The following is a 14,747-nucleotide window of genomic DNA, read 5'->3' on the forward strand; positions in this document are numbered from 1 at the left end:
GTATTCACGAATTTGTCGTCTCGAATTTGAAGGAACAGCGAAGAAATTCTTTTAACTGTGTACTTGTTCACATATGAGAGAAGTTTCAATCAATGGACTTTGTTAAATGTTTATTCGTAAATAGTTAATAACCAAAACATCGAGAACTTATGGAAACAATAAGGAAATTTACGAGACGTTTCATCATAGTAGACTGCTTTCGATTTCTGAGAGTCGATGAACGCACTTGTGTGCACGAATACAAGGTTTCTTTTTAATTTATACCTTTTAAAGAAAAGTGTGTCGATTCGCGTTACACGCACTATAAATGGAAGCTACCCTTTTACTTTACGGTTGCTCATGTGCATTTAATAGAAAGTAAAAGTTGAAGAAATTTTTTTTAACGATTGATCTCTTTTTCTCGACTGTGCTAAGCAAATAATTCTTTAACAATAACATTGCCGTTAAATTTATCAAACAAAATTTTGTTCGCTGCAAATAATTTGCTGAATTTACAAATTATTTGGCTTATACAAATCGTTTTACTGCGACAGTAAAATATATTATTTAATTGACAGTATAAATTCATCTACTTCTATAAATACATTCATTCAAGAATTATCAAGAAAACTTGTAATATCAAATAACTGATTATGGCAGCAACGCTTAATCGCACCTAGTTCAAGTGCAGCTATAATTGTGCTGTAACTGATTTCTTCTCTTTTATGTAACTTTTCTTCTGTGTGGCGTTTCCTTATTTTCCTACGTCAATGGAACTGACACAGTTGGAAGCTCTTCCCTGTTTTCAAAGAAAGTGAGAGATCACAGAAAGAGCGAGGAGAAGCGGACGCGGAAGGGGATATCTTTTACATGAGGAACTAACGGTCTGTTGAATTATTTAAGACGTACTTGTGCAGTCTGCGTGAAGCGGATTCCCTTGCGTACGTAACACCGGCGTGCACTCGTGAACACATTCGTCAGCTTCTGCGTACCAACGAGGATCAAATATAGCTGGGCTTTCTCTATTGTATATAACATTGTCACAAGTTCGTTGTCTTACATTGCGCACATAGATACTATTGAATCGTCCTATAAATATTACATAGTCTTTTTTTGTTAGATAGGCGATAAAGAAATTAGTATTGCTGATGAGACGTGCGTTTAACATAAATATTTCGAGTAGTGACGTAATGTTTCGTTACAAAAGCAGACCGTGAAAATTGTAATATTCTATTTTTTTATATCTCTTTTTTCAAGTCACGTTATTTGTTGAAGAACTCAATACGTAAAAACTCGAAGAAACCGATCTTCTCATTTTGCCAATTTTCTCGTTCTCTGTAATCTTAATTAAAAAAATTTTTTAATTTAATCGTACGAGGTGTTACACGTATTGCACATTTATCCATTCAACATTCTCTAAGCGTGTATCAAGTATATGTCTTGTGGTGTATGAATACAACGAAGGATTTGTTTACGAGAGACGATATCGCGTCTGTTGACCATTCAGAAAAATATCGCGCCAGCAAGTCGATACGACATGTCAGATCCCGACATTCGATTCGCGCTTTACGTCTGGCAGATAAAAACGAAGCATTTGTTTTATTTACCGGAATATATTACCGCGAGCAAGTTTTGCACGACGCGATTAGATGTGATAATGACTGCTGCGACGGGAACTTTATTTGCATCTCTAATTTCTGCCTGGCATACGTATCAAAGCCTGACAAATAAATCGCTCTTGTAGAGTAAGCGAAATGAGATACTCTCTGGAATTAAACGGACGTAACTCGATACTACCTTTACGCCTCGTTGTCTTGAAAATCTTAGATCAACGTTGTGTTGACGACAGTAAGTTCCTTGCCCACTGCTTACAATATTCAAATTTCAAATAAACATAATATTAATGCTATAACTTTTGTGAAATTTTGTTCTAGCAAAAAGCACAGAATATAAGACTGTTACAAATTAATTTTTCTAGTAAATAAAACTACATTTTTCTTCCGTTTCCTCCTCCTAGGCATTTAAACATTTAAAACACCAAATTATCGCATCTCTGTAGTTTTACGTACATTTCATTACGAAAACTGACAAGTCGAACGGACTTCAATTGAATAATTATTGATATTTCAGACAACACACGATTTCCTAATTACGAATCGAACCAACAACCAAACATGCACGATAAAAAGAAGAATATTTTATTTTCCATGTAAATGGCACTCGGCATTAGCAAAAAGCGATGAAACAAGCCGTGTATGAGTGTAAAAGCAGCGAAGAACTAACTATCGATTTATCGTCAGGCGAGTACTTCGAGCGCATGACGATAAAACGTTTGCGTCTCGGCAAAACCACCTACGGTCGCGGTACGCTGCAGTAGGTTCACCGTTACAACTCCCACCGCGTTCACAAAGCTGTCCAGTTTGCGTCGTTTCTGCACGCAATATTTTATATAACGGTCGCCAACAATCCGATACTCGAGATATTGTATGTTTCCGCAGTTAATTACGGCCACGAAACGGAAAGGCTCCACTCGTCTGCATAACTCGGGAGATGTTCTATTTATAATTTCAGATATATCCTTTCTTTTAGTTAGATAATCTTTATTAGAGAGAAAATCAGAATGCATACGTATATAAAATAAATATCAGAGATATATATCTGTATGTATATAAAAACATGTGATACATATAAAATTAAAAGTAAAATTGTGTTTGGAATTCTAACGCAAGTTAAGAACCGTCTAAATATTGGCTCAAAGCTATTTTCCTTTTTTAATCTTACAATAGAGTGTTTGTCCCTTTATTTCATGAGAGAATTATATTTACACATGCAGGATTATTCCTTGGTAATATTAATAGGATTGGACTATATACTGGAAAGCTACATATTGTTTCAAAACTTCAACGGATTACTTTTCTCCTCTGCATTTTATGGCTTCTATTGTGAGGCTTTTGTAACTACATGCTACAAATATTTGCGCGAGTCAGACTATTTGATATGTTTCAACTTACAGGATGTTTTTAAAATCGTCATTATTTTCATTGTAGATTTTTTCGTCGATTTGGGATCTTTTCTCGACACAAACATTTTTGAGCGCCCACAATCTTCCAACAATTAAAGACAAAAACAGGAGACTTTCAAAGTAAACTTTAGAAGCGGAAAGATTAATGACAACATCATATTCTTCAGCCAATTTCAACTTGTATTGATATAAGTAACAAAGTAGAATTTTAATTCGAATTGTAACCACAATAACATAATATGTATGATAAAATTGAAATGGTAAACGATGGCTACAAAAGTAGTCGAAAAGAGGTTGCGGTTAAAAGGGACATCCGGTGGCTCTGCAATATCCTGCAGAATCAGTTGAATATAGGTTGCGGTGGGGGATATCTATATATCCACTCGGAATACGAGGGTTCAAATACTGGAAAAAGGGGTCGACTCAAGGGTGGGAACAGACAAAGATAGTCGGATTTCTGTCAGCTTTTGTTACAGACTGCGCGGCGCCTCACGCGTTCTAAATCTACAGTTAATTACCCGCGAATTGTGCGATCGAAAATAAGCCAGTCAACATGACTCATCTACTTTCCGGAATTAATGTCGATTGTGTTGAATACGTTTGACAAGAAATTGGGATGAAAATAAATGTTTAAATGCATGAAACGAGATGCATAAGACCAAATTATTTTTTACATATATTAAAGTTGTTGAGTACATGAGTAAAAAGAATGGACGTAAAAAGTTATTATAAAGTCATTAAAAGAAATTTGCGATTTAATGACGAAACACTTATATAATTATATCAATTGTAATAATCATTTAAAATCTTTTTGTTCTGTGAAAACACAAAGTTGTTTAGGTATCAAACACAATGCATTTCTAGAAATTAATTATCTGAATTGACTATTAGATCTTTTCCAGCAATTCTGTTGTTGAAAAAGAATTTTGAATACACTAAAAATGTAATGTGAAAACACTAAAAATAATTAAAGAGATCATTTTCACATTTTTTGTTTTAGAAAAAAACAAGCTTGGAAAAATGTAAAAAGAATTGCTCATACAATACATAATTATGTAATTTTATATAAAATTATACATAAGTAATTTTTTTACATTTCTTCCAACTTGATTTTTTTCTAAAACAAATAGTACGAAAATTACACTTTTAATTATCTTTAATGTGTTTTCACAATACTATTATTATTCGTATTACACTAAAAAGTAATTTTACAGAAGAAAGAAGGATGTATGAACACGTATGGACATATTTCATACATAATTATACATGTTTATGAATATTTATGTTTATACATATTCATGCATGAAAAATTTTTTACCGGGTATGTTCTTGGAAAATTTTTAGCTGATAATGAGATATCTTATATGCACTATGTGTACGTGGGATAATCTCTATCTCTTCTCTCTCGCAGCAGATTACACATCGTTAATTCCTAGAAATGCATTTGCGTGTAGAATTCTACACCTACGTGTCCTTGCATTCCTGTAAATGAACTAATTACTCGTATGTCACATCGTAGAAATGTGCTAAGAATATCCAAAGAAGCTCGATAAACTTTGATTTGTTGCAAATCCCTTAAGCACTGCTGTTTACAACACAAAAACTCTACTACATAAAAAGATTTCTAGGATCTGATTAAAATTTAATCTAATTTTCTTTCAAAAAATCATGAATTGTATAAAATCTATACAGATTTTAATTAAAAGTGTAATATTTGCAGGATCGTTCAAAGAATTTGAGTTTTCTTTTACAAGCACATATAACGAAAACGTAAAATTTTACGACAAATAAGTTTTGAAATATAATACTTTATCTTCTATTCAAGATAAAAAAAAAAATAAAATAAAATAGTCGGATTTAAGGAAAAAAAGAGAAAGTTGCACAAGAGAACCTTGAATGAGCATCATTCCAATGTTTGCTTCGATGTTTATATGTGGCTGTAACATTTAAATTTATTTATTTAATAAACAAGCGTATTTAAATTAATTTGATTTAATGAAAAAAAGATACGAATATAACAAATAAAAAAATGCGAATGCGGGGAATATGAAAGTTTTTTTAAGTTTTGTTTGAATAATTTATCTTCAGATTTTAAGTAGCATATTTCATCTTTTTTCAGAGTGATCCTAGTACTGCATTTTTACGGGCAGCTCGTGCTGGGCAACTCGAGAAAGTTTTGGAATATTTGGAATCTGGAGTAGATATTAACGCTTCTAACGCCGTAAGTAATTGATCTGTCGCTTCCCGTGGATTTTGAAGTAGCGCACAACCGTGTATTATCTCGGTCTTGAGAAGAATTACTCCTTAACGAGAATGAATTTTATATATTGCAGAATGGCTTAAACGCTTTGCACCTGGCAGCTAAAGACGGCCACTTGGAAATCGTGAGGGAACTTCTAAATCGCGGCGCAATTGTGGACGCCGCTACCAAAAAGGGAAACACGGCATTGCACATAGCTTCTCTTGGTAAGCGTGTACACGTCTTCATTTTTCTATCTCTTTTTCGTTCTCTCATCCTATCTTTACTCGGTAATGGATCTCGTCGCTTGTTAAATGCATAGAGGACAAGGACGCGAATGATTTTAAATAAACATTTATATCTCTTGAGGCTTGCGATCTCGCATTGCAAAGTCCTGCGAAACGAATAATTCGCGTGACACCGATATTTTCTTTCAGCTGGACAAGAGGAGGTGGTACAAGTACTAGTACAACGAGGTGCTTCTGTGAATGCACAATCGCAAAATGGGTTCACACCGCTGTACATGGCTGCCCAGGAAAATCATGACTCTGTGGTCAAGTACCTCCTCTGCAAGGGTGCGAATCAAACATTGGCCACCGAGGTTTGTGAGAAATGCTGTTCCATCGTTTATCAACGAGTTCTCGTCGTTGTCAAGCTTTTTAAATATATTTATTATTTTTACAAATTTTTTACTCCATTTTATTTTTAATTTAAATTATTATTTAATAATTCTATTTCAATTTTATTATGCACGTTTCTCTTCGTCTACAGGACGGTTTCACTCCATTGGCGGTGGCTATGCAACAGGGTCACGACAAGGTAGTGGCCGTTCTATTAGAAAATGACACCCGTGGTAAAGTTCGACTGCCTGCCCTACACATCGCTGCTAAGAAAGACGACTGCAAAGCGGCTGCCCTACTTTTACAAGTGAGTTATCGTAACGCTTTGTCAGTCACGACTCGTATTTTAGACGATAATAGTAATAGATAGAAATTAGTCCTTGTATAATCTCTTTAAATAATTTTTCTTTCATTGTAGAACGACCATAATCCCGATGTAACATCGAAAAGCGGTTTCACTCCGCTTCACATAGCCGCACATTATGGCAACGACCGAATCGCTTCCTTGCTTTATGACAAAGGCGCGGATGTTAACTTCGCTGCAAAGGTACTTAACTTTTACAGAGAAGAAGAAGGAAAATATTATCGAAATGCTCTAAATATACTCTCTTTTTATAATTTCAGCACAATATCACGCCAATGCACGTGGCTGCGAAATGGGGTAAGATTAAAATGGTTAATCTTCTCATGAGCAAGGGAGCAAACATCGAAGCGAAAACGAGAGATGGTTTAACTCCTCTGCACTGCGCGGCCAGGTCCGGTCACCACGAAGTAGTTGACATTCTCATCGAGAAAGGGGCACCCATTGGCTCAAAAACAAAGGTACGAACTGAATCGACCGCATGCGTTTCACCAGCAAAACGTTTCCCTCTTGCCGAGATTAATTACCACTTTTTGTTGACAGAATGGTCTTGCCCCGTTACACATGGCTTCTCAAGGGGATCACGTTGATGCCGCGAGAATTTTATTGTATCACCGTGCACCCGTGGATGAAGTGACGGTGGATTATTTGACTGCGCTGCATGTGGCTGCACACTGCGGTCACGTACGCGTAGCTAAACTACTTCTTGATAGAAATGCCGATCCTAATGCGCGAGCGCTCAATGGATTTACCCCTCTTCATATCGCATGCAAGAAGAATCGTATAAAAGTCGTCGAACTCCTCCTGAAGCACAAAGCGAGCATCGAAGCTACGACTGAGGTATAACATTTTCAAATTCTTCTCCTCACATTTCTCTTATCACGTACTTATTCCCAATGTTTACGAGATTATACTATATGATTGCAAATATATGAAAATGACTAATGTCATATATATATATATATGTATTTTTTTTTACAGTCTGGATTAACTCCACTACACGTAGCGAGTTTTATGGGATGTATGAATATCGTGATTTACTTACTACAACACGAAGCTAGCCCTGATATACCGACAGTAAGAGGCGAAACGCCATTACATTTAGCCGCCAGGGCGAATCAAACTGATATTATTAGGATACTTCTTAGAAACGGCGCTCAAGTCGACGCTAGAGCAAGAGTAAATACCATGCTTAATTAATAATAATTGAGTAGCTTTTATCGCTAAAGATGAATTTGTTATACAATAAAACAGATATAAAGAAATACGAATTATTCGTAGGAGGAACAGACACCGCTTCACGTCGCTTCCCGTCTGGGTAACGTCGATATTGTGATGTTACTGCTACAGCATGGTGCGGGCGTAGACGCTACAACGAAAGATTTGTATACACCGCTTCATATTGCTGCTAAAGAAGGCCAGGAGGAGGTAAGATTATAAAATGTTACATATACATAACATACGAGATAGATTTCTTTCATAATGTGTTTTTATGATCACACAGGTTGCATCCGTTTTACTAGAAAATAACGCCTCGCTTACCGCAACGACCAAGAAAGGATTTACTCCCTTGCATTTAGCGGCCAAGTATGGCAATATGAACGTAGCTCGATTGTTGCTGCAAAAGAATGCGCCTGTTGACGCTCAAGGAAAGGTAAGCACTTTTTAAATTAAGCACTTAAAGATCAAATTAATTGTAAAAAAGTTAACTTGCACGCATTATGCCACATTATTTTATATGTCGGTCTGTGCAGAACGGAGTAACGCCTCTTCATGTAGCCTCTCATTACGATCATCAAAACGTAGCTTTACTTTTACTCGATAAAGGAGCTTCACCACATGCCATGGCTAAGAATGGCCATACACCATTGCATATCGCTGCACGCAAAAATCAGGTACGATCACACAACGGTAATTATTCAGAATAATAGCAAATAAAATTACTTTTGCTTTCAATAGATGGATATTGCGACTACTTTGTTGGAATACGGAGCGAAAGCTAATGCAGAATCAAAAGCGGGTTTTACACCGTTACATTTGAGCGCACAAGAAGGCCATACTGATATGTCAACCCTTCTTATCGAGCATAAAGCAGACACAAATCACAAAGCGAAGGTAGATAAAAAAGGAACACGATGTAATTTTCAATTAACTTTTATTTATAAAATCTTACGTTATATTTATTTTTACACTTTACAGAATGGCCTTACGCCTCTACATTTATGCGCACAAGAGGATAAAGTGAACGTCGCATCCATTCTTGTCAAGAATGGTGCTCAGATTGACGCTAAAACTAAGGTAACATAATTAATAAGCTTTCTTATATTTTACACGTAAACTTGTCAAAGTAACTCACGTAATCAAAAATAAGTATTCGTTCTGATCATAATAATATCAACGCGACTACGATTGTGTTTTTAGTTACAGTATGTTAGCACTTTATGCATAATTAAATTATCATAGATGACGTAATCTTCACAAGTGATTGTTCATTGCTCTATATTGTCCATTGATAACTTCGAAATAATACCTATCTCCATAACACTGTGTAGTAGCGTGACTGCTGTTGGTCTTAAAGCAACTCGTTATAAATAAGATTTATTGGATTAAATAGTAAAATAGTTTGTGAAATTGTATAAAATTAAACCTAATTACTTAACAGACATTAAACCTAATTACTTAACAGATATTACATCCAATAATACATAAAGAGGTCTTATGTTTTGTCGTATTTTCTCTAGGCTGGATATACACCGTTGCACGTGGCGTCTCACTTTGGTCAGGCAGCTATGGTACGATTTCTCTTAAGATCTGGTGCTGCTGTTGACAGCAGCACCAATGCTGGTTATACTCCTCTTCATCAAGCCGCGCAACAAGGACATACGCTTGTTATTAACTTGTTGTTGGAGAGTAAAGCTAAACCGAATGCTGTAACCAACGTAAGTTTTATTTTATGTTTTTTACATTGAAATTCGTTGAAAGTTATCAGAATACAATATAATCATACTCGATGTAAATTATTTTTCCACAGAACGGACAGACTGCTTTAGATATCGCACAAAAGCTCGGTTATATAAGTGTCATTGAAACGTTGAAAGTTGTCACAGAGACTATCATCACAACAACTCATACCGTTACTATTGAAGAGAAGTACAGAGTTCAGGCACCCGAATCCATGCAGGAGACATTTATGAGTGACAGCGAAGACGAGGGCGGTAAGTACTCGTATTTAATTACTAATATCTTTTTGCTGCTTACTATCTCTATTTGCTGCATAATTTAATGATGAAAGTTTGCGATATTGGAACGGAACAAACTGTTATAAAAAATTTAACAAGCGTGTATGCATAAGATATTGATAATGTTGCAGTTGTTTCAAAAATAGCTTGTTTCTCTGATATCGCAATAAATTTTACAAACATATTCTGACAGCTTATTGCTTAGCATAATTATTTTGCCTTGCGTATTCGGATTTTAGCATCGATATAAAATAGAGCTGATACATGTGAGAGAAAGTAAAATTGATAGCACAACAATGCTTTTGCTTAAGCTGATAATACGCATAGAAACGACAGTATCTAACAAACTTTTTTCCTTAAGGCGAAATTATATATCTTTCTAAATATATCTATATAACTGTGCAAACAGCACGTTATAGCAATATATTATCGCGTATATACGAGATGTATAGGTTTTAAAATTACAGATATAAGAAGCTTTTTGGTAGATACAGTATTTGCACGCCAAGAAGATAAAATTTTTATGAATCATTGCATGGAGGAGAATTACGGAAACTTAATATTAAAGAGTTACGAAAAATAAAAAAGTGTAGGAGTACAAGTATTTACATGTCTATTGACAGGTAAATATTCAATCAATTCGAAGTAATGTGAAGATTAGATAGAAGTAATGAATTAGCAATAGAGTTCTGAGAACAAAACAGTCGCATGTCCGCGTGCATGACACAAAAACACTATTAGCATATGAAACTGAAGTTGGCTACCCAATAGAAACTGATATCCTTTCCCGATCCACACGACCACTACGGTATAAACTACATAAGATAGTCGAGATAAATAGAATTCCAAATTTCAAGAAGAGAAAATTAGCTCTATCTGTCAAAGATTCAGTTTCTTAGTTATCTATTAAAGTTATTAAATGGATATCAAAATGTTAAATGGAATCATTTGCTTGATTGTTGCGTTTATGTTATTTTGCAAAAGCATGCACTTAGCCAATATTCACTGGGTTGTTGTACATTATATATTTTTATTGAAACTAAAGAGTAAATAATCGTAAAAATTCCAATCAGGTATACATATTTAAGAATAAAATATGAATCAAGTCTTTTCAACAAGAATTCGAGATTGTCTAAATTATTGTTGACTATTTTAACGATCAACTTGATATATATTACTATATCAACTTGACATGTATTAAATCATATATTAAATTAAAGGATCGTCTATTTATATATCTAATAATGTATATATTGATACAGAGAGCTTGTAAATGTGTGTAAAAACTTTCTTTAAAATTAAAAATTTAGTTGTTTTAATTATTTCCGACAATAGGAACATTTATCCTCATTCCATCTCTTGAAATTACAACACGTGTTTGTGTGCCTAAGAAAAAATAAAGGACGTAGTTCTAGTTGGTTCGTAACTTAGCGATTCTCTGTCTGCTTATTGAACAAGCCAGAATCCGCGCCACGCGTACATCTCATTCTTGACTCTTGCGTAGCTTCGGTGTTAGTTCTTTTTTTTTTTAACAACCCAGTGATAGAGAGCGAAACTTAGAAAAAAAGAACAAACAAACAGTGTATATGGTGCAAAATTAGCGTTCTGATGAAACCATGACCTTACCTCGACGGCGTGTACGATGTATGTAGGTGGTGATGAAATCGGCACGGCAGCCATGAATGTGTACGGGCAGCCTCCGCACGCGCAACACGTGTACCTTCCTTCTTACTACCAGGGCCAAATGACCTATACCCGTAAGTTGTCTGTACTCTGTTTCTGTTACACTCTCTCTCTGTCTTCACGCGTTCCAACACGGAACGTCACCGCGGAAAATATTACGATAACGTATTAGATAATACATTACATGTATGTATACGCTAGCACTGTCGCAGAACGACGTAATCTTCAGAAGATGTGTCATTGTTAATTGTCGTTCTTTTGCCGATGCGACACATCCCGCATAGAAATTTCTCTAAATCTTCTCCGATACAGATTCCGATCAGAATGCCTACACGCCAATTTAATCTAAAAAGATGCACCGCGCGGTACTTATTGCAATAAATATCAATTAGAGAATTTATATTAATTCACTTTTATCTTAAATATAGATTTTTTTATCTAGAATTGTAACAGAAATTAGCTCCTTTTTCACGAGGAAAATCGATATACTTTTACATCATTATTTCTATACAATTCAATAAAATTGAGAATGAAAGTTACGTTAATATATGGACTGTAATTTATATATTTAATTATTTATTATTAGCACTTTAAATAGTATTTGTCATAAAAAATATTAATTGAAATAAAAATTATGATCCACTTTAAATAAGCAGGAGTATAATAGTTTTAAATCATTTTTATTAATATAATAAAGAAACAATGTTTTTCTTAAATTTTTCTAAGATAATAATAACATTACATTTTTGTTTAACAATCTTAAAAAAAAAAAAGCTTTAAAAAAACATTAGAGAAAGAGCAAGCGGGATCTTTTTTCAAACTGTCTTTTTTGTTTTATTTAATTTAAGATCTCGTTTGCAAAACACTGCGCTTCTGATCTGAATCTCCATAAATTTTCCGAAGTAATAATTCTTTTGAGTCCATAATTCTTTTGAGAAATCAGATCGGGTCCCAATTAGATCGTAGAACGTTTTCTATGTGGGAGCAGCTGCTTCGTTATTTTTGACGATTAGAGCATCGTGACGTAGCGGCATACGACCATCGTAGTATCGATCATCGTCGTCATCGTTATTATTTCGCCGGTAGCGTTCGTACATCCGCATCTCGGATCACGTTCCACTCTTTCACGAGTACATTTCGAGCTAATCGAACTTTCATACATCAGATCTGCATACAGAGACACGCACAGACACAACTATTCCTCGCCCGCTATTTTTGTCACACATCATTTATTATTTTCGCATTCGTCTTCCTGTCATCCTCTCTTTTTTCTCCCCTGAATCTTTTATTTTTGATAGTAGCACTCCGATAATATACGAAATTACACTGTGCGAATTATATTCTAAATATCAAGTTACACATCGTGATTTTCAATTATAGATGTTAAGAGAAGACATCGTTTAATAAAATTATATAAATTTTACTATTTTACTATTGAAAATTCTCTATATGAGACAAGTGTTGTTGATAACATAATTATATTGTACTGTTTTAATATAAAATCTGAGAAACTTGATACATACGTGATTCAGACGATTGTAACGATATCGCTGTAATACCTTAAGGATTTATAACACATCTAAGTATTGCATTTTATTGTATTTTATTGTATTTTTTTAAAGTTCTTTTTCTTAACGGGGAACGTCTAAAAGCGGATAATCTTAGATTTTTGACATATTCAGAATAGCCTGTGTGAGATAGTTCTGATATTATTACATAATTTTTCCATGGAATACTTCACGATCGCATAAACCTCGGCACGTGTGGTTTCAATTGTGTCGCGTTCCCGGTGCAATCAATGCAATCTTACAAGTATTATATAAAAAGCAATATGCGATCACCAATGTGATCGTTATCATTATCCCGCGTATGATAAATTCTTTCGTTACGCAGCTTCAACAAACAACGTAGGAACTGCTCTTATTTATTGGAACAAATATCTCCAAGAATGCGAGTTAAACGATATCGGAATGTTAACTGCCATAAATAAAAAAATTATAGAGGATGTAGAAAATCCTTAGAAAATCTGAATAATAAAAAATGCGAATTTTGCAATGTCAATATTTACAACAGACACTTCGGGATGCAAGGCTCAAAAGAGTTTCTTAGTAAAATTAAAAGGTTTCTCTATGCATGTGTATATAAATTATTACAGAATCAACTAGAATCATAAATCAACTAGAAACATGATCTTTCGGGTAAATCGAATCGAATTTTAGATTTCAGAAAATTTTCTATGCGGATATCATATTTAATACGAAACTACGTTTTATTGTTTTTGCATATTTTGTTCACATGAAATTCAGGTTCGATTAATTTCTGCTAATCCAGTGAGATTTCCGGACTTATTCCCGGATTTTTCTAGCTTTCCGCGCGAGTACGCACTTGCACGTGTCAAAAAGTGAACCCACCAAATCGCTCGCAAATTAGTCGCCGGAAGTAGAGAGGCACATGAATTTGACTCTGCAGGGGATGGGGGATCTGTGCTTCTCTGGTTGTGCGGTGCGACTTTACGTACATAATAAAAGCAAGAACAGGGCGTACGGCTACCGTTAATGTAATTTACATAATAACGAGCTGCGCGATCGTTATACCAGCCGACCCGACCGAGGCGCGCTTCGACGTCGTCCTCGTTGTAGTTGTACCTACCACACGATACCGCCCTCCACTTCGGCTACCTGTTATGCAACGGTCGGCGTGCGTTCACAGCCGCGTTATTAGTGCAGTCAGTCCAACCCCTGCCGCTTGGCGTGCAGCCAAACGCACGGATCCCGGACTGAAATAATCTCGTATTTATATAACGTTACACGCGCGGCGGCCGCCGATTGAGAGAAGAAACAGAGAACAAATAAAGCGTGTGAATTGTAACGCACTCACGCACGCGTCGACGCCCACGCTTGTACTTACCGCGCGAACAAAATATCGCGTCTCTATCGAGCGCATTTTTACAACGGGGTCGATCGTATAATCGACTGAAAATAATATATATATATCGGCGAATAATCTTGGGAAATTGCCGAAAGAAACGGCTCTTCGTTCCATAGAAAAGATGGATTGTCACACCCATTGTTGTTTCATCCGCTAAATGCTCGAATTAGCTGCATCGTCACGTGTGACTGAATGATTATCATGATTAAATTCGTACGACTGATTAACTTGTTGTCACGCAAACGAGAAAGGAAAACGTCGTTTCTGCCTAAACGACAATAAGTAGTAGTTCTATCGATCCCGTCTTATCTCGCACTGAGCGAGAGCTTTTCAAATTTCATTTGCGCGGTGAACTTTGACCTACGTAACGTCGACGTGATATGTTACAAATTGGCTTTATCTACTAATTGGCGCCGCTACGATTTGATCACATAGATCGCTAGTGAAATAAATCGCTCCCTTCGCGTGTGCTCTCTCGTTGATTCTTCTCAACGGCAAAGAAAGGCGCCGCGATGCCGATGGCTACGGTACGGTAAATAAAGTGGCGGGAAAAGCTCAAAGGCAGCTACTATTATAAAATTGGTGATTCACAGAATGAGGTCACGTTTCCTAGCGTGTTGCCGGTCGAACCTGTATCAATCTTCCTCGAACAGTCGCTGTTCCTGACCCCCCCCCC

General features: G+C 35.6%; 1 protein-coding gene across 1 annotated transcript in view; it reads left to right on the forward strand.

Moving 5' to 3' along the window:
* Nucleotides 1-14,747, forward strand: part of LOC108751376 (nuclear anchorage protein 1-like) — an 84,334-nt gene that overhangs the window by 22,838 nt on the left and 46,749 nt on the right. The window contains exons 3-18 of the mRNA XM_018491498.1: nt 5,121-5,222; nt 5,335-5,467; nt 5,678-5,841; nt 6,012-6,167; nt 6,279-6,407; nt 6,485-6,682; nt 6,765-7,061; nt 7,203-7,400; nt 7,503-7,649; nt 7,726-7,875; nt 7,976-8,116; nt 8,181-8,336; nt 8,421-8,519; nt 8,963-9,160; nt 9,253-9,436; nt 11,113-11,217. Of these exons, the coding sequence (XP_018347000.1) occupies nt 5,121-5,222; nt 5,335-5,467; nt 5,678-5,841; nt 6,012-6,167; nt 6,279-6,407; nt 6,485-6,682; nt 6,765-7,061; nt 7,203-7,400; nt 7,503-7,649; nt 7,726-7,875; nt 7,976-8,116; nt 8,181-8,336; nt 8,421-8,519; nt 8,963-9,160; nt 9,253-9,436; nt 11,113-11,217 (2,557 nt within the window). The remainder of the gene's footprint in view (nt 1-5,120; nt 5,223-5,334; nt 5,468-5,677; nt 5,842-6,011; nt 6,168-6,278; nt 6,408-6,484; nt 6,683-6,764; nt 7,062-7,202; nt 7,401-7,502; nt 7,650-7,725; nt 7,876-7,975; nt 8,117-8,180; nt 8,337-8,420; nt 8,520-8,962; nt 9,161-9,252; nt 9,437-11,112; nt 11,218-14,747) is intronic.

Source organism: Trachymyrmex septentrionalis, unplaced genomic scaffold (assembly GCF_001594115.1).
Source record: "Trachymyrmex septentrionalis isolate Tsep2-gDNA-1 unplaced genomic scaffold, Tsep1.0 scaffold44, whole genome shotgun sequence".
Lineage (NCBI taxonomy): Eukaryota > Metazoa > Arthropoda > Insecta > Hymenoptera > Formicidae > Trachymyrmex > Trachymyrmex septentrionalis.